The 19852-nt window shown below is 36.7% G+C and overlaps 1 protein-coding gene and 1 long non-coding RNA gene across 3 annotated transcripts; one reads left to right on the forward strand and one right to left on the reverse strand.

Annotated features, from left to right (window-relative positions):
* Window positions 1–1034: 1034 nt before the first annotated feature.
* Window positions 1035–12636, reverse strand: Ephrin (ephrin). 2 transcript variants are annotated; one of them, XM_068296431.1, is made up of 5 exons: window positions 12259–12636; window positions 10014–11046; window positions 5533–5843; window positions 4761–5441; window positions 1035–4139 (listed from the first exon to the last, which is right to left on the reverse strand). In XM_068296431.1, the coding sequence occupies exons 2-5, from the start codon at window positions 10859–10861 to the stop codon at window positions 3880–3882; spliced, it is 2100 nt and encodes a 699-aa protein (XP_068152532.1). In that variant the 5' UTR covers window positions 10862–11046; window positions 12259–12636; the 3' UTR covers window positions 1035–3879. The 2 variants fall into 2 exon arrangements, with proteins under 2 accessions (XP_068152532.1, XP_068152533.1); XM_068296432.1 differs by having other exon boundaries at window positions 12470–12635.
* A 232-nt stretch (window positions 12637–12868) lies between these two features.
* On the forward strand, window positions 12869–13686 carry LOC137583006 (uncharacterized). Its single transcript, XR_011033343.1, has 4 exons — window positions 12869–12925; window positions 13015–13130; window positions 13219–13384; window positions 13442–13686. It is a non-coding gene; the product is annotated as an uncharacterized lncRNA (long non-coding RNA).
* Window positions 13687–19852: the final 6166 nt, after the last annotated feature.

Here is a 19852-nt window from a genome sequence, read left to right on the forward strand (position 1 = left end):
TGACAAAAGACCAGTTGCACGTGTATTGCATTTCAAGATTTTTTAAGTGGAAACCGTTTGAACTATACAATTTCTCATATTTCTTGTTTCAGATGTTGTAAGAGTTTAGTGAAAACATTCGTTACTTGAAGTCGGATCAATTGGGAAGAATTGTCGCAAGATACATTTACTCTTAACGTGTTACACCTTTGTTTAAGCCCTGTTGTTCATATGGCTCAAAGCTCAAATTGCTCATCTAAAAAATTCATGCTATATTAAAGTATATAAGAGGCAGAAGGAAGCATTTACGACCCCATAAAGTGTATATATTCTGGATCAGGATCAGCAGCCGAGTCGATCAAGCCATGTCCGTCCGTCTGTCCGTATGAACACCTAGATGTCGGAGACTAGATTCCCCAAATTTGATACTTAGACTTCTGTAATACCTACGGTGTTCAAGTTTATTTCAAATTTTTACCACGCCCCTTACGCTCTTTTTCACGAAAACTAATAAAGCTAGAACCACCAAATTTGGTGTGCAGATTTGTTTAGTATGCGTGCAGATTAATTACTTTTAAAATTTTTGACACGCCCACTTTCTTCTTCATAATCTAGAACAGAACCGATTTCCTGTCGCAATTTCTTGACTATCGAACCAAAATTCAGGAGACTAATTAGCCCTATTACTAAATTTAGAAAATCCGGACTAGAAACATGGAAAATATACATACGTAAAAACGATTTTTACTAGGCGGTCCATAAGGGCGGAGTTGACCGTACATTTAGGAGAAGTTCACTTGGTATACATGGTATACTGAAGTCGGCGAGACGACTTACTTACTTCATTAATATTTGTTTTGTCCCAATTGCCACTCACGATGATTAAGACGATGAAGTGATAGATAAATCCCATTAGGTGTTTTTGATGTTTCCAAGTTTGATCTCCGTCGTTTGTAGTGAAGTTTTCCTGTTACGTATTATCACAATAGCTGAATAATCTTACTGAAATTGTTGGCAACTATTTTTCCAATATAAAGTTAAAAAGATTTCAGATATGCAAGTTGTAAATTTAAATTTTTTTTATTTGCATTGATACATTTCATTTCATTTCTGCATTCTGCACTGGTTCGATTTCTTCTCTTCATACATAGTTTGGTTTTTGTAGATATATAAATATGCTGTGCTACTGTTACAAACTACTTTATGCTCCTTCTTTCCACCAACCTACACCTACCTACAATTGTATACGAAAGATTCTCGTTCCACTTGCCCGTTCTAATATTTGCTATAGATATAAGGATATCCATAAATACAGATCGGTCAGCGTTGCGTGTATGAGGTTGTGTTTTGGTTTGGTTCGGTTCGGATTCGATTGGATTTGGATCATTGTGTGCAATATTAGTGCATACATAAAAAACCTGTAATAAATGAAATGAAGAGGCAGGTGTGGTTTCAATCTCAATTTAGGAATGTGAGTGGAGTTGAGTGGAGTGTCTGCGTAACCATGAAACCATGACGTCCGAGGGTGAGGAAGCTAACGATTACTGAATCAACTTATCCGATTGCATCAATAAAATTTGTCCCATTCCTACCCTCCGATTCCCCAACTCCAAACGTCTTTAGCTTTTGGATGGGTCAAAGAGCTTCCTCTGCTGGATGGATTCTAAGCTGTCATCTGTCCCGCGATTGTCCCAACCCTCCCTCTCTACCTTGGTATTCAAAGCTGTAATGCATATCTGCGTGTCTTGTGTGTGTATGTGGCTGTATGTAATGTATTGTATGAGTTATCCTAATGTGGTAATAATGCATCCTATTGTATCTGTATCTATATGTATGTATGTTGTTGGATAATTGCCTATTGGGAGAAAGCAGTGATGCAATCGTACTGTAGGCTATGCGTTCTGGGGCTAGGTCTGGGTATATGGATTTGTGGGTCTCTGCCGTTTGTTGGATAATATAAATTCGGTTTAGTTGCCAGTTTATTTGAAATGGGGGAGGGGACTTTGAATCAGGTGTAGTTCGAGTTAAAGAACTAGAGAGAATTCGTAATTTCGGGTGGGTGTGCTTGGATCTGGGCCCGCTCGTATGTATGTGTGTGGGTGTGTCTGAGTGTGTGTGGTATAGTGGTGATTATGTCGATTGCAATGCAGAAATTATAAAACAGAACTACACAGTTAGTTTACACATAATGCACAATAGCGAGTTAGATTATGTCGAATTGTGTTTCTTCGCTGTTCACCGTTTTGGGTCAAGGTCAAGTTTTCTTGCATGTAAGTATGTGAGTGTGTGTGTGTCTATGTATATAAATAAATAATCCATAAATGCACTTAAGCATTTATGAGATGCTTTTGCCTGTGATATATTATTATGTAAATATAAATCTTCAATCAATCATCTCGTTTTATCTTGCCACATGCATACATATATGTAAATGTATCTTCGTCAATATCAATTCATAATTTATAGTTCTTTTACATGATATTATTAAATATACAATCGTTATAACGTTTTCACCTAAACATTGTTTTGTGTTTATCCACATGCACATTTTGTTGGTACACATACATACATACGTACATAGTTTTGTTGTATGTGTACATAAATTTATGTTTACAGCTTGGTTCATTTACAAAAACTCGCTGCCTTCATGTTATGCAAAAATATAAAACAAGAAAAGAGTATATATAAAAAAAAAAAACAATAAATCAAAAACGAAAAAGAACCTAAAACTTATAGTTACGTTCTTTGAATTTCTTTCACCTTTCCCATATTCGAAATACTTAATACGAATATAAATATACACATAAATGCATACGAAACATACATACATATGGGTGTGTGATTTATATTCGTCATTTATGTACGTGTCATCATTATCTTTATCTCAAGCTGCCTTTGGATCACTTACAGTCTAGTTTCCTACTTCCCACGTATATAGACGTATGCTAATACATATTTTTAATTTCAGTCAAAAATGTCGTCGAGCAAGGCAGCTGCACGAGGAGTGTGTGTATGTGTCTGTGAATCATCTGTGTATGTATGTGACGATCGGAAGGAATCATTATACTCTGAATCCTTCCTCTCCTCAAAAAATTACATACTTATCATATTATTAGCTTACTTATTCAGTGCCACCTCCTAACGTTCTAGATTTCGTTACATAAAAAGGGATGCAGATCGCTAAAATATTGATAGTCACCATCGAAAACAAAATCGTTGAATATTTCGAAATTGAAATATTGGCGAATTGTAAATAATTTGTTTAATTAGGATTGAGTTCTGGACGAATCATAAGCATTTTTAGTAGGAAATCAAAATATTTTAATTATATTTGTATAGTATTTTGTATGATGTCGAATAATTAATGATTTCGTTGCGAATCATGCGATATTTCTGCATCCCTGCATATATAGAATTCGTTCTGGGTGGCGAGCATATATTTCTATGCTGTTACAGAGCCAAAAGGACACAGGGTTAAGGAGAATAAAGAGGCAAATTAAAAGGCCAGGCACATGACGGTATTGTAGCTTACTAGCCAATGCTGTGCCTTATGTTGTCACGCGTAATATAACATATAGATGTATGTATATTGTAAAACCGCACAAATAATTTATGATGCCTGTCCCCTCCTTATTTACTTAAATTACTATCGAGTTGTTACATCTAGAAATCGCTACAAACTATGTTTTAATGCGTTTGAAAATGTTCATTTGTTTACTTATAAATTCTATTTCACCTTTCTCCTTCTTTTCTACTAACGTTAATGTCGAGTTTCGAATCGACATGATTCGAATTAGAATATTGGAAAATTAATAAATATAATTTTATCTTCATTTGTTGCCATTCACCAAGCAAAAATGTGTTTACTCATGGTGATGTAAGCGCTGCGGAACAAGTGTACTAGCGACTTGCGTTAATCCCAGCCGGCGATGGTAATAACGGAGGTGGGCTCATGGTAAATGGTCGATGCATTGGCCTAATGTTGATAGCTGGATGGATAATAATGAGGCGCTGTATAGCCATTGTCACCAAAATGATAAGCAACGCGGTTGCCGACTGGCTAACACAGTGGCCTGATGTTCGAGACGATCCACGATTGTATGTCAACTCCTCGTTCTTCACAACCTCGTTGGGATGTTTGTCATAATGATGTTGATCATCTGAAATTATTTGAATAGAATACAATTAATTTAATGATATTGTAACTGTTTTAGTGCCAGGCTCTAGAAAGGATATTGATTGACTCTAAACGGGTGGACGGATCATTTCGGACAGGCAAGCACAGCGCGAACAGATTGGGGGCTAAGATTCAATGCTTAAGTATTTCTTGTTTAAGTGGTGTGATCGATGTCTGGTGTTTTGGATGTAGCGAATGTGGAGTGCTCATTGGGGAGTGGGATTTGCAAAGGTTGTCTATTAGTTCTACTTACTTTTCATAGTCTCATTACTATGTGCTGGCGGACTTTGGGATGATCGTGTGTGATTGCTAACAATTTTACGAGTGTCTGAGATAGTGTTAATTTTGAGAATGGTGTGTTTGGGATCAAGCATTTGTCTGTTCTTATCAGAGGCAGTTGTTGCAGTTGATGACGATTCTGCTGTGCCCGTGCCCGATACCGCACCCGTTCCCTTGCCCCAAGATGGCAAATTAATTGTGCTCTGTACTATATTACTGTGATTCGTGTCAACCACCGGCGGCAAGTAATGCACATCACTTCCAATGTTAATGGGAATGCCACCAACTTCTTTATTGTAGAATTGATTATCGGAATTGTCCTTACCATTTCCATTAGCATTGCTGTTTCCGCCATTGCCCTTATGCGGTGGATAATTCTGTTGAGTTGGAACATTATTAATGCGGATGCCAGTTTGCGTATGATGGTGTCCCGGATAGGCTACATTTACGCCACCTCGTCCAGGAGGCAACATATTGATGCTGCCATGTCCATGGCCTGGCGACAAGATTATGCCACCACCAACACCAAGTCCAGGCCCGGGTCCAACGCCGCTTGAACCGATATTATTACCCATTATGTTAGGCTGTATGGGAATTCGGTTAAACTGATCAATGTTTGTATTGATCGATGTGCCCATTCCCATGCCCAGGCCGTTATTAACATTAATTGCCATTCCGGCGCCTCCCGCTCCGTTTCCTCCACTGCCACCAGAAATCAAGCCAGTGTTTACGCCGCTTATACCGATCGTGTTGCCGCCAATGTTGTGGTGACCATGTGCGTGCTTTGGATTATGATCATCATTGGTCGCAGCATTGTTAATGACGTTACCACTTCCGCCTCCGCCGACTCCCCCATCTGAACCCGCCACTGCCACGGACGTGGTGGTGCTAGGTATCGTCTTGTTCTTCTCCTCGGCTGCACAACAGACCTTAAACACAACTTTCATATTGTTTGTGGAACAGCGACCGCCTATGCGCCGATACAAATCGTCCTTCGATGAAGTCGCTGGAAGTAAGTAAAAAGCACAAAGTATACGATACCATTATTCTGAAAGTTTCAAAGAATCGAGACACGCGCATAATGTAGACCAACTCACAAATGAAGTAGTAGTCGTTTCCAGGTAGGAACTCCAAACCACCTGGCTGCGGTGTAAATGGCCGGAAAGTTATCGTAAAAAACATTAATTTCTGAGGTTTATCACATATAGCTATTACTCGCGGATCGGCGTTTGTTATGCGACATGTTTCGTACTCCACTTTGGACACATTGTATATTATGTATTTCTCCGTTTCATTTTCAAATGTCCCTGGCTCATAGACCGGACATATTATGTGTACTTGGTCGAACTCGAAGGCAAGATTGCCTTTATTCACGTCTATGATGTGATCGGTGTTATCGATTCGAAATCTGTGAATAACAAATGACATGAAATTAATTTCTATGTAACAATTACACTGGCTTACAAAAATTAATGTCATCGAGGTTGAAGATTGCTTTGCAATAATTGGAAATATAGGAACACGATTATAAAGCCCAAAAAAGGCACATTTTTGTGAAGATATGAATAGTGTAACACTATTTGTTTCATATACTTATATACGTGTTGTTCGTTGACATTTGACGAATCATTGGACAAATTTTGAATTCTATATATATGTATTTCTATACGTGGCAGCGCATCAGCTGGGTTACAGGATCATCATCACCGCTGGTAATGATAAGTTTTTGACAAATTTTTAATTTAAAAAAAATAAAAAAAAACCCACTTCGTTACGCTACGACCTGATTATTTACGTTTAGAACTTAAAGTTTTTTGTCCTCGAACAGCTTCCTTGAAGGTCAATCAGTTGAAGTTCTATATCTTTTTCTGTTTACCTCAAATTTTCACTCAACATTCTTCACATGCTAAAGATTACAGCCAAGTTCGGCTTGTTACCTTTTTCACTAGTGGCTCTTGTGGTATTTTTTGAAAAAGCGATATAAATACTGTTGCATCGCTAAAATCAGTATGCTTTCTTTAAATCAATCCTTTCTAGGGGGAAAAAAAAAACAACTGCCCACAGTTGTGTCACCATCCTTAGCAGTATGTTAAATTTACAGCGAAAGGATAAACCCAAAAGCATGCAAAATTGAAAACAAAATTGAAATATGTACTATGGATTCTGGGTTGTGAGTTGAGTCATCCTGTGTAACCTGTTAAAGCTTTATTGTCCATTTAATGACATTTTGTTAATACACACACTCTCACTTAGCCTCCAGGATTTTTATTAATTATTGTCTACCCCCAGGACAAGGACTAGCAGTATTCTTTCTTGGTTCAGGAATGGGCCTTGCATCTTTAAAGCTACAAGGGTGAATGTTTGCTTATAGGTTTTCTGTCAGAATTGCATATCTCAGATTCAGCTGGATCTAGCTCATATTGATCAGATATCCTAGATTAAACATTTTGTCATAAAACTAAATGTTATACCCTCTGTTTGCATAGTTAAATGAAGCAAGTAAGTCGACTCGTCGACTTGGGTGTACCATACACCAGGTGAAACAAATATTTCAAATTTCGAAAACCAAATGTATGTCTATTAAATTGTTTTTAAATGTCTTATACTATGCGCTATCTCGCTCACTCTACAAACACACGAGCACTCGAGCGCCGCCACTAGCCAACGTCCAATTCTGGTCTTGTGGACCGCGTAGTAATATACGTTCATACGCATATTTTGCATGTTTTTAGTCCGATTTCAATAAAATAGTTTGGTAGAAATAGATAAGATTAATTAATCTGCCGAATTTAAATGCGATAGTCAAAAAACTACAGGAGGAAATCGGTTTTTTCTAAATTATGGAGGCGGAAGTGAGCGTGGCAAAATTTTTAAATAGCCAATATCTGCGCGTCTATTAAGCTAGTCTACATACCGAATTTGATGTCGGTAGCTGTCATAGTCATAGGAAGGGGGCGTGGCAAAAAGTTTAAACAATTAGTTTCTGCGCGCTAACTAAACGAGCATATAAACCAAATTTGATGTCTCTAGGTATTATACTTTTTAAGAAAAACAGTTTTGCGTGATTCCTGGGGGCGTGGCAAAAAGTTTGAACAATTAATTTCTGCGCGCTAACTAATCGGGTATACAAACCAAATTTGATGTCTCAAGCTGTCATACTTTTTAAGAAAAACAGTTTTATGTGATTCCTGGGGGCGTGGCCGAAATTCCAATTAACTCTGTACATTTGCATAGTACAAGAGTATACATACCAAATTTGGTGGCTCTAGCTCTTATAGTCTCCGAGACCTGCGTGTTCATACAGACGGACGGACGGGCGGACATGGCTAGATCGACTCGGCTGTTGATCCTGATCAAGAATATATATACTTTATAGGGTCGGAGAAGCTTCTTTCTGCCTGTTACATAAATTTTGGAGACTTTAATATACCATTTCACCCTATGGGTGTATGGTATAAAAATATAAATATTTCGTACAAATTTATTTGCATAGTCCTATGTGTCCTTATGCATTTGAATTCAACATTACGACATTAGAACATTGATTATATCGGTCATTGGTAACAAGAATATTTTCGAAAGTGGATTCTTGGTGGAATACTTAACACAGTTCTCTATTAAATTTGAATACTTTCAATTGCACACTCGCAAAACCTTCGAATATATAGCATTTTTCACTAGTAACCCTTGAAGGTTTTGTATTCGTATTGTCTTGAAAACTACATTTTTGAAGTTGTTAAGGAGCATCTCCGCTCAAAATCTACTAAAACGAACGTTTTAAAATTCAAAGTCAAAGTAAACCAATAAAATCGATTAATAAATGCATTTGATGAGCTGTAATTCTGTATTTTGGTCAATCAGATCACTTTGCATTGGCAAAAATGAAACTTTTTCGAGTTAAAATATCTGACTGTGAACCCAATGACGAAGAAACACAAAACCTTACAAGGGTATGCACACTTCTGCATGGTCGAAGGTTTCAAATTCAACAACAGTAAAAAAAAAAAAAACAATTATTAAAACTTATTGCTATTAAAGAAACTTCTTTATTCTTTTCGAAGTTTTTTCTGTCGAAGGGCAACAGCAGATCCGCTTACACGGACACAAGTACATATGCATTTGTATATAGTTTCAAAAAAGTACACTATATAAATACATAGACAAGTATTAATTAAAAAAAAAAAAAACGATTTATATTAAGTGAGCCTATTTAAATGACCGTTACTGTATTATAGGTTTTTTAATAACTGAAGAACAGATCGATTCGAAAGATCATTAACTTGTCAGAACTATCGATTAAGTCGACACATGCATACATCATTTGTATTTGGTTTAATTTAATTAAGTTAAGCGACAACTAGGCTACAATTTATTCGACCATATTATACGTTCATGTTAAATATAAATGCTAACTGTCTGCTGGCTATGTCTGAATGCCTGTTAGTGTTGTTTTCGAACTCCAGCTCACACCAAAACCCATCAACGTACGCACTTACGTCGTTTCCTTGGTTTCCCTGTGCCATTCCAGGTTATTCTCCTTTTGTTTTTCTTCTCTTTTTTTTTATATTTTTAAAGCGCTTTGTAAATCAAAAATCACCCCTAATGATGAAGTACGCATATTTTACATGCTTTGGCGACACACACTCACGCATCGATGTAGGGAGTGCAAGGTGTGCGGGACAGGGACAGGGGACACGGGGCAGGGGGACAACGAATATGGATGTGCGACTAGGGTTACATTACATGTTCATGCTGGGCGCATGGAGTATATGCATTCGCACCCCACCCTCCCTGAAATCCCAACAGGACCAGTAAGAGCAAAAAGGTAGGACAACACCAACAATAACCACACCAGCAACAACAACAACAAAAAGCGAAGCAACACCAGCTGCAGACCCCAGCGACAAGTTGCACGCACTCACCTCACCTTGAGCGTTTGAAGACGCTGATGGATTCTTCCAGCCCTGCGTTTACCACGAGAGAGGGTGGATATTAATGTACCCCTCTATGTGGGGTATATATGTATGCACATGTCTTGGAAAGCCAAAGCAAGCGTTTCGTTGCGTATCCATTGCATTGCTTTGACAATGCACCACAGTAAAGTTGACGTAGTCTTGGCAAAGTCCCCAAGCACCACCCTCGCTATTAAACGACCCAAACGTGCTGACGTCTCCTGTAGAAACACCTCTGCGACATGCGGCGTCGCGTAACCATAACCCTCGCACTCCTTTGACGACATTTTTCCCCATGATCCATTCCCCCCAAGCGCACTCTCCTTAAAACTAATCCTTTTTGCGAAATTCAGGACTATCGAATCTACTACTAATTTACTTCACACCGTTTCCTCAACTTCACAAAAAACTTCAATCCTAAGAAAGAAAAAAAATTTATACATACAATAAAGTCTCACAAATTGGTGCAGCTTTGCGGACTTTCCGGTCTACAGATGAAAAATCCACTAACAACAGAGATAAAAATAATACGGAACATATAGATATGTACATATACATACATATGGATCTTTATGCCAAAGCAACTTTACTACTTGAATATAGACTATAAATTTGAGAATACTTACATGCTGTTCGATGTGTTCCAGTGCATATAGAATGTTTTTGCGCAGCTTGACATCGTCGATAGGAGCACAGTTTCTATACAGATTAGGGTTAGCAGAGTGACAAACGACGTGGTGCCCAATGTGGGTATCGGAATAAACATCCTACACCGACCTGACGAAGTCGAAACAGGAGTCTTTGTGCTTCGACCACGACGCCGTCGTTTAGTGATCGTAGTACCGAGTTGCAATACAGTGGGTACAGTTCTCCCCGTTGCAGAATCTGAAGAGTTGTTGTGGTTGGTTATTGTGCTTAATACTGTATCCGTCGATGACTGAGACGCTTTAACGGATGATGGTAACGGCAAGAATGTCACTGTTTCGGTCATCAACTCGCCAAATGGTTTGTTCTTACTTTTACATTTGGACTTGCGATGCATCGCTGGCTTGGCGATTATTGCCGTCGTTGTTTGATTTCGATTTCGAGCTTTTGGCATACTTTCGATGGTCGTGGATGGTGTGGACGAGCGGACACTGGCCTTACAGCCAGAGTGCTGTTGGACTCTCTGCTCTTCCGGTGGGCTGTTGGACGGGGATCTTTCCACGGATATAGCAGGTTCAGAGCCCATCACTAACCCTAAGCCCGATCCAGGCTTAGGGTCAAGTTTGTTGACAGCAGTCCGCGGCGGGCAGCTCGATCTTTTGTTGCGTACCAGCTTTGATTTGATTTTGCAGCATGGCACGGATTGGCTGGATTCGTTGGCAGCTTGAGTTAAATTTGCAGATGAAGAGGGACTCAGGGTGAATGCGGATTTTGGGGACCAGGATGCAGTAACGGATAAACTTTTTGGCAGTGCATGCATTATGATCATCACTTGTTGTAATCCCCCAAATCCTTGGATTGTATTTGTATTATGCCTAGTTTGCAAATACTAAAGCTGACGTTGATTCCGATTGCAGTACTTTAATTGATATCGTAGAAAGAATTGAAGGTAAGTCGTCGTCAGCAGCTACAGGCAACATGCCGAATATTCTGTCCCGGTACTATATCAGCTATCTGCAATCAAATGTGAGGAGACAATAAAATTTATTGATAACCAGCAAAAGCTCCAAGGAATGATGGCGGAAGGACAAACAACCAGATGGCCGAGCAGGCATTTTTTGATATAACCAATTATTTCGATTGGAATCGGTTTGGGCGCATTGACCGACTGCCGACTGCTCAACTCCACTTCGCCGCCGTCAGACCTCCTACTCCCCCTATCCACCCTCAATCTTCAGTTTTACACCCTCCGACTATATCATGCAGACATAACGGCGCAAGCGCTTTAACCATTTCTTGTTAAATAAAATAATTACATTGCTTAAGGAATGCGAATTCCAGACCGTGAAATTGATTTAAAACTTTAATTACATTTCGATTCCGATATAGCAGTTTATAAGAATTATTAAATAAATCCCAGTATTAGTAAGGCTTTTGAAAATATTTACAGAATGATTTATTCTAGAAGGCGACTTTTTTACAATGGTATCAATGGATTTGAATACATATGTATGTATGTATATGGACATATTTAATTGTTTCTAGATCAGTTTGAATAGTCTGCAGCAAAAACTTTCATCCAATATGCAAACTTAAAACCAAATTTCTTAAAAATTTGCGTATTTGCTGGTTTGCTTTGACCCACAAAAAGAGTATCATAAGAGTGTGTACGAGATTCGGCCAATAGTGGCTTGTCGGTTTTAGTCCCGTGTTAAAACACACTTACTCCTTATTTTGGTCATCGTCAGCATTTGTCTGGCAACAATAAGATTAAGGATTGTTTTTAATTTGCATGTAAATTTAGGTTTTTACTCTGGCTCTGTCTCTGGTTCTAGCTAGCCTGTTCGCGCTCACTCTATTCCTTCCCTTCCCCATTCGATTCTCTCTCACACCACTGCTGCATTGGGCCTCTCTTTCGCTCTCATTTATTTATGGAAGACGATTCCTGTATACATACACAGTGACAGCGACAAACCATCACTGACGAACGACAAACCTGGCTGAATCTTTATGAATTATATACAGGAATTGGGGATTGGGACAACTACATATGGAGTAATCCGTGAATTAACTATTTTGATAGACCTATTTTCAATTTTCACACAGCCAATGGTCATTTTTCGTCACAGACATGAAAATACACACACACTTGCACACACACACACACAGAGGTAGACACACACTCAAGAACAGAACAGGGTTTCTTATGTACACCATTTCTTTTACTTTTCTTTTCAATCACATTTTCTCCTCCTGCCCTTGGTTCGAGTCCTTAAAATGCACTCCGCTTGCACATAAATGTCGTATACGCCGTGTTTACATTATAAATATTCTTAACTATAGGCCAGCATTTATGGAGCACCCTCGTACTACCACTCGCCATGAGAATCAAATTGCTTTTTCTTCAATGTTTATTCAACGCCAGGCTTAATCTCACATGTTGAGCGCCGCCGCGTCCGCGTCTAGGCTCGGGCCATAATTTCAATTTAAAAAAAATTCCGTCTTTTATTTTCTGCAATTTATTCTTTTTTAATAACTCATTCGTGACCAACAACAAAATACTCGATGCTCAGTTGCGCACTTCACTCCTCACTTAGATGTAAAAAATATCGATACTGAATATCGTGTATCGATGTTCAATTTGATGGCGATATGATATGTGGTCGTTTTATCGATATATGTATGCTGTGATATATCGGGTCTGTTAAGCTTTAGTATTATTAACCGTCGGAGTCGCGCGCCAGTTTCATTCTTTTGTGGGAGTGTACATGGTGCGCCCATTCCCAGCATTCCAGATTTAATACTCTCACTATCACTTCGATATTTGCGCACATGCTTGACTTCTGCAAAAACTTGAAAAGGACTATAAGCCAATTCACGATGTGACAACAAGGTGAGGGAAAGGAAAAAGTCAACACTGCTCTTATAAAACTTGTGACTAAAGTGCAACAAATAACAACCGTGAAAATCTTGTCATTCCAGTTATTAATACCTTAGAAGAGGAAATTAAAAACATGGCTTTAACAGACGATAAAGCAGAGGAAAGCCGTAAAGTCTTAGTAATGGAAATTCAAAAACGATTCTCTGAAATCGAGCAAGTATGTCATGTTTATACAATAAACAATTACTTTCATTAATTCTTTTAATTCTATCATTTCATTTATAAATTTTGATTATTTTACTAAGTCACGTCAACACTTTTGGATTTAAGAGGCTCATTGGCAGTTTCAGCTGTAGTAACCAGATTGTAGAATACTAAGGGCAAGTGCTTCTACATCAATGTCAGACGATCCGGAAGTAGTAGATGCGGGATCTGCTTTCTGGAGCAGAATGGCACGGCTGCAGCGACAAGGTTTAAACGAAAGCTTAGAGAGAAATGAAATAATTCATTACTTAAATTTACCACTAGCTGACCCTGGAAGTCTCAAAAATTGATGTTGCCCGGCTTATATATGTATGTATTCCTTGTGTTGGTTGGTCAAACAATAATGCTCTGATTAGAGAATTTCGAGCCGAAAGACTGGGATCTATAAAAATTTAACTGCTACTTTTAAGTATATATTGAAATATTTACTTAAATCTTATTTTGTAATGAATATGTTAGACTTATATTGTTTTTAGCTATAACAAAATAAATTTTTATCTATTGTGTTTAGGAAATTGTAATTTAGCTGTTTATTTACACAAAAGTTAACACAGATTTTGATAATATGTATCTATATCGGGCTCGATTTGTATAACAATATCGATATTTTCCTGCCAATCAGTGTTGCCATTTTGTCTTATTTTAAGCTAGATCTGGATTATTTCAAAATGAAATAGCTTGGAAAGTGGTTAAAATTCTTATAGCTTGAAATCTAGCTTATTTCAAAATTCAAAAACCTTATTTTAGTTTTAAAAAATTTCTACATAAAGATTTTTTAGAGATTATAAAGTATTTTTATAATCATTTAAAGGGGCAACTCAAACTAAAATAATATTTCACGGTGAAAAATTTATTTTCTTGCCGTACACAATATGCTACGTGCAAATAAGAACCCGACTGAGATAATTCCTTTATTGGAATTTTTATATTACTTAAATATTGAAGAAATTGTTGATCAATTTGCAAAAATTAATTTCATAAATTGGGAGGAAAAGGAAAATACTTCCCAGTTTTGGGCCGAGGTCCTTAATTATATGGATGCTGGCAGAAACAACACTTTTCGGCAGCTAGCATTATATACTATACACATTCTATCGCTTCCTTGGTCAAATGCTGCTGTTGAACGCGTATTTAGCCAAGTTAACATCGTTAAAAGCAAATTGCGAAATCAATTAAATGTTAAAGGTTTGAACGCAATTTTACGTATAAGGTTTGTTTTTGAAATGATTGGCTATTTAGTGTATATTTAATATATTCCTTTTAATTTTACAGATATGGATTACGCCGTCATGGCAAATGTTGTGTTAATTATAAAGTACCTGTAAAGTACTTATCTTTAATTAAAGGCTCTGACAAATATGAAGAAACAAATAATGAAATTGATGACATAATTTCACTAATATAATTTAATATATATCAATAAAATAAAATTTATTTTAAATGTTATACACCAAGTGTTTTTATGGTTAGCTTATTTTTAAGCTTTTTTTTAATATTTAGCTTATTCTAGCTTATTTTTTCCTTAAATCTAGCTTATAGTGACTCTTAATTTCTGGCAACACTGCTGCCAATATACATTCCAAATTTCGCTCATCATTCTCATCGTTTCTCTTTCCTAAGTCCGACAATTTGTTGCTTGAGCTTTGAGCTAAAAACTAAATTCGCTGCGGTCTGCAGAGCGAATTTAAGCGCCCCGAGCGAATGTTCGAGTTCGAATTGAATTGTATATGGCCGCGCATGTTTCATCGAACATAAGTTTGTGGTAGGGTTTTGCGGCAGTGTTGCCAGAAATTTAGAATCACCATAGATTTAAGGTAAAAATAAGCTAGAATAAGCTAAATATTAAAAAAAAGCTTAAAAATAAGCTAACTATAAAAACACTTGGTGTATAATATTTAAAATAAATTTTATTTTATTGATATATATCAAATTATATTAGTGAAATTATGTCATCAATTTCATTATTTGTTTCTTCATATTTGTCAGCCTTTAATTAAAGATAAGTACTTTACAGGTACTTTATAATTAACACAACTTTTGCCATGACGGCGTAATCCATATCTGTAAAATTAAAAGGAATATATTAAATATACACTAAATAGCCAATCATTTCAAAAAACAAACCTTATACGTAAAATTACGTTCAAACCTTTAACATTTAATTGATTTCGCAATTTGCTTTTAACGATGTTAACTTGGCTAAATACGCGTTCAACAGCAGCATTGTTTCTTCCAGCATCCTTATACTTAAGGACCTCGGTCCAAAACTGGGAAGTATTTTCTCTTTCCTCCCAATTTATGAAATGAATTCTTGCAAATTGAGCAACAATTTAAGTAATATAAAAAATTTTAATAAAGGAATTATCTCAGTCGGGTTCTTATTTGCACGTACCATATTGTTTACGGCAAAATAAATAATTTTCTTCAAAACTTAATATCGCTCATATAACCATAAATTTAGGCACAAAATACCAAAAGTCACCGTGAAATATTATTTTAGTTTGATTTGCCTCTTTGAATGATTATAAAAATACTTTATAATCTCTAAAAAAATCTTTATGTAGAAATTTTTTTTAAACCAAAATAAATAAGCTAGATTTCAAGCTATAAGCATTTTAACCCCTTTCCAAACTATTTCATTTTGAAATAATCCGGATCTAGCGTTTTGCGGTGAGGTTTGGCTTTTTAACCCTACTTCATCACAGTATCATTTTTGACCTTTTTTTAAATATTTTTTTATTAATGGCTTTATTTATTTTTTTTTTTTTTAGTTCGAGATATTGTGTTTTTTGATCTCGAGGTAAGCCAATTTTTTATATCTGTTTATTTTTAACGTAAAAAATGAACAGCTACACGTTCCTTGTTAGGGTCAAATAAGACCCCACATGAAAATTCAATATACAAAATATGAATGTCTTAACATGAATCTTCACGAAAGATGCTTTGATGTTTATTGACATAATAACGGGGCTTCCAAGAATTTTTTTTGTGTGCGAAAGCAGACAAATATTTCGTGCAGCAGACTCATAGAGTTCACATGTTAAAATGTTGCGAAAAAATAAGTCTAACGTGAAGACTTTATGTTTGAGTGAACATGGACCTTACAATTCTGACACAGAAGAGAATTTTGAAGAAGATGATATATGAGCCAACATCGAAGGAGATTAACGCTGCTGAATTTGACGAAATAGTTTCTGATGAGTAGTCCATTGATGACTTCAATTTAGAGTTAGAGGAGTCACTAATCCATCACGCCAGTCTTCGTTTCCAACGATGGTAAAGTATATTACCACAGAGAACCGAGTCGGTTCAACCGACCTCCAAGCAACCGTGTAATAAAAATCGATCAATTAAACAAGGTCTGTAAAAACAAATATGTACATATGTAAATAAGTTCAATACATCAGAGGATAATTGTGCATATATTCACATGTTACAGGTCCTACACTATATTCTACATCTCGTGTATCAAATGAGCTATCGGCATTTGACCTCTTCTTTTTTTCCGATGCAAGAAATTATTTTGATATAAACCATACGAAAATATAAAGAAAAATGGTTTTCAGTGGATGCTGTAAAACTAAGGGGCTATGTCGGACTGCTTATATACAGCGGAGTTTCTCGTTCAAATGGCGAAACTCTACGTGAACTTTGGGATGACGTTACTGGAAGACTATAATAAAACAAAAAGAGGTGTTGACACATGCGACCAAATGATGGGTACATTTTCCTGCAAACGTGTCGTATTGCGTTGGCCAATGGCCCTATTTTCATACATTGTCGATATATCCGGTAAAAACGCATTTATGATATACACCAATAAAAAATCTGGTTCCGAAAATGAAATGTGTCGACGAAAAGTGGCATATGATCTTGTAAAACCGCTAGTTCTTCGCCGAAATAAAATGCCACACGCGGAAAATGCCATTGCTTTAATCAAGAATTTACAAAGTGAACTGCCATCAACAACCCGCAAACGCTTCGCAAAGGAGCCAACTATGTACCACGCAAAAAAATACGTGCCATATTGCGTTGGCCAATGGCACTATTTTCATACATTGTAGATTGCTCGGGTAAAAACGCATTTATGATATACACCTATAAAAAATCTGGTTCCGAAAATGAAATGTGTCGACGAAAAGTGGCATATGATCTTGTAAAACCGCTAGTTCTTCGCCGAAATAAAATGCCGCACGCGGAAAATGCCATTGCTTTAATCTAGAATATTCAAAGTGAACTGCCATCAACAACCCGCAAACGCTTCGCAAAAAAGCCAACTATGTGCCACCCAAAAAAAAAAAAAAACGTGCTCAATGTGAAGTATGTCCCTACAACGCAGATGGGAATAAATATGCAATCTTCTGCTGTTCATGCCAGAAGGCTTGTTGTCCCAACCATCACAAACACTACAATTTGTGTACAGATTGCATAGACAATAATTAAAAATTAATAAAAACACAAATTAAAACTGATTTAATACCAATTTTTGTTAATTAAATTCAAAAGTATCATTTATGACCCTAACAAGGAACTAAGGGGGGTTTCCAACAAGGAAGTAATCCTACTTCCTGCATTTTTGAAAGGTCTTTTAACGATCGTTACAGTCCATATCTTCAAAATCCACTAAACATACAGATAGAGTCTTCCAGAAGAGGCAATACAAAAGTACAAATTTGACTTTTGTTAACAGGACCGAACATATGATGCCATACAAACGCGGCAGGTACATTTCATTTTTATTTACTGAATTTAAACGAAACATAAACATAAAAATTGGCCACAATGAATAACTATTTCCAAAAAGTTACCATAAGAAGCCCGAGCATAATAAATAAATAATTGAGATTTTCCGAAGTGAACGAAGTCACTCGCCAGTCGCCTCAAAGCCCGTTAGATCTAGTGCATATCCGATCTGCCTACTTTAATATAACCGGTGAAGAATTTCCAGAAAGCGGCAATACAAAAGTCCAAATGTGCCTTTTATTAACAGGACCAAACATATGATGCTATACAAACGCGGCAAGTACATTTCATTTTTATTTACTTTTTATTTAAAAGAAACAAACGCGGCAGGTACATAAATAAACACACACAGAAATGCATACCAGAGATGAAACCAATCCAAAGTATAAAGAAATCAAATATTGGATTGTACATAATAAAAAGTTTGAATCTAGAAAACCAAACCCATAGGGACAATTGATCTCGCTAGCCATTAGGACATGAAAAAGGGGTTTTTATAGCAAACTATGGTTACTTGGGATGAAATGATTGGAAGAGCTAAAATATACGCACAAGAATTAAATAGTATTATAGCAGTATTCACCGAACACGTGAGTGTAGTAGTTATCTTAGGCTTTTTTTAATGTCCTTTATATTACAGGCTTATATTTAGTTCTATATTTATAACCGCTTTTGCTTTTTTATACGTCTGTCTGCTCTGCCCAAGAGATAAGTGTCAATTCATTGTATTGACGTTCAATTTCGTCAATATTGGGAATTCCAAAAAACTCCAAAATCGGAATGATGTTTTTTTTTTTTAGTTTTTAAAATATTTTCTACTGCAAAAGCATCGGCTTGTTTTAAGATTTTAAAATTGTCGGGTAACCTAAAATTAGAAAAATATATTATTAATAATTGTAAATTAAATAAAAAGAACTAAATATTTACCTCTGCTTTAGTTGCTTAACAAGATCAACTACGAAATTCGTGCAACTTTCTCGGATCGACTTTTCCTCATCATTGGATATACTCACAGATTTGATATGTTTTTCAAAAGCATATCCAAGATACAAGTCTCTAGTCACATACTTTTCAAATCCATCATCGTTTATACAATCTACACTTTTATCTGGAGCTATTATGTAGATTTTTAGTGAATTGATGGCAAATATTAGCTCGTTTAACAATTTCGATGGATTTGAAGTATTGCTTTGGAAGCATTTGTTAACTTTTTGCATATCTTGCATTTGCATCTTGGCATTTGGGAAACTTTATTATAACAACTAAAAGATATATTAAATAAGCTAAAAATTAGCTGTTTCGATTCTTAAATAAGCCAGATTTTCCGCTATCCGCAATTTCCCAATTTTATCCGCAATCGCTCTTGAAAATAAGCCAGATCTGGCCGAAAATAAGCCAAAACGGCAACACTGCAAGCAACAACAAACATAAACATATGTTTTTTCGCCTCAGTTTTTGCTTTTTCGCGGTAGCTTTTTGCCGTAAATTCGTGCCCTCTCGCCGTAAATTCTTGCCCTCTCGCCGTAAATTCTTGCCCTCTCGCCGTAAATTTTTGCCCTCTCTCTCTCCGTTCGTCTGTCTGTCTCTTTTCTCATTGTTTAGTGTTAATCAACGTGTATACTGCTTCGCCACAACAGTGTTGGCAATTCGGTAAATATTTACTTAAGCTACTCGAGATTTCAGTGCTGAAAAGTTGAAAAATCGGCTAAAGCTAGAACTGTACTTTATTTGGCGCATTGTTTGACCGCCCTGGTTGCCAAATATTTCACTCTAACTTATGAATTCGAGGAATATTGTATTCTAAAGCAGAGCCCGGCACTCATATCCCCCGGGGGACGAACACGTTCGGCACCTCGTATGCGTGTAACCGAACGGCTGCCGAAGTCCTCACACAAAAATCTCAAGAGCATCTTCTTTTGTAAACTCAACAAT

The sequence above is a fragment of the Drosophila tropicalis genome, unplaced genomic scaffold (assembly GCF_018151085.1).
Source record: "Drosophila tropicalis isolate 14030-0801.00 unplaced genomic scaffold, ASM1815108v1 contig_859, whole genome shotgun sequence".
Lineage (NCBI taxonomy): Eukaryota > Metazoa > Arthropoda > Insecta > Diptera > Drosophilidae > Drosophila > Drosophila tropicalis.

Excerpts from the sequence above, each read along its gene's own strand:
- Ephrin (XM_068296431.1), bottom strand. The coding sequence starts at position 10,861 with ATGATCATAATGCATGCACTGCCAAAAAGTTTATCCGTTACTGCATCC. Across the intron at positions 5,844-10,013 it reads TGGAACACATCGAACAGCAT|ATTTCGAATCGATAACACCG; the intron begins GTAAGTATTCTC and ends TGTTATTCACAG. Across the intron at positions 5,442-5,532 it reads AAACGACTACTACTTCATTT|CGACTTCATCGAAGGACGAT; the intron begins GTGAGTTGGTCT and ends ACTTACTTCCAG.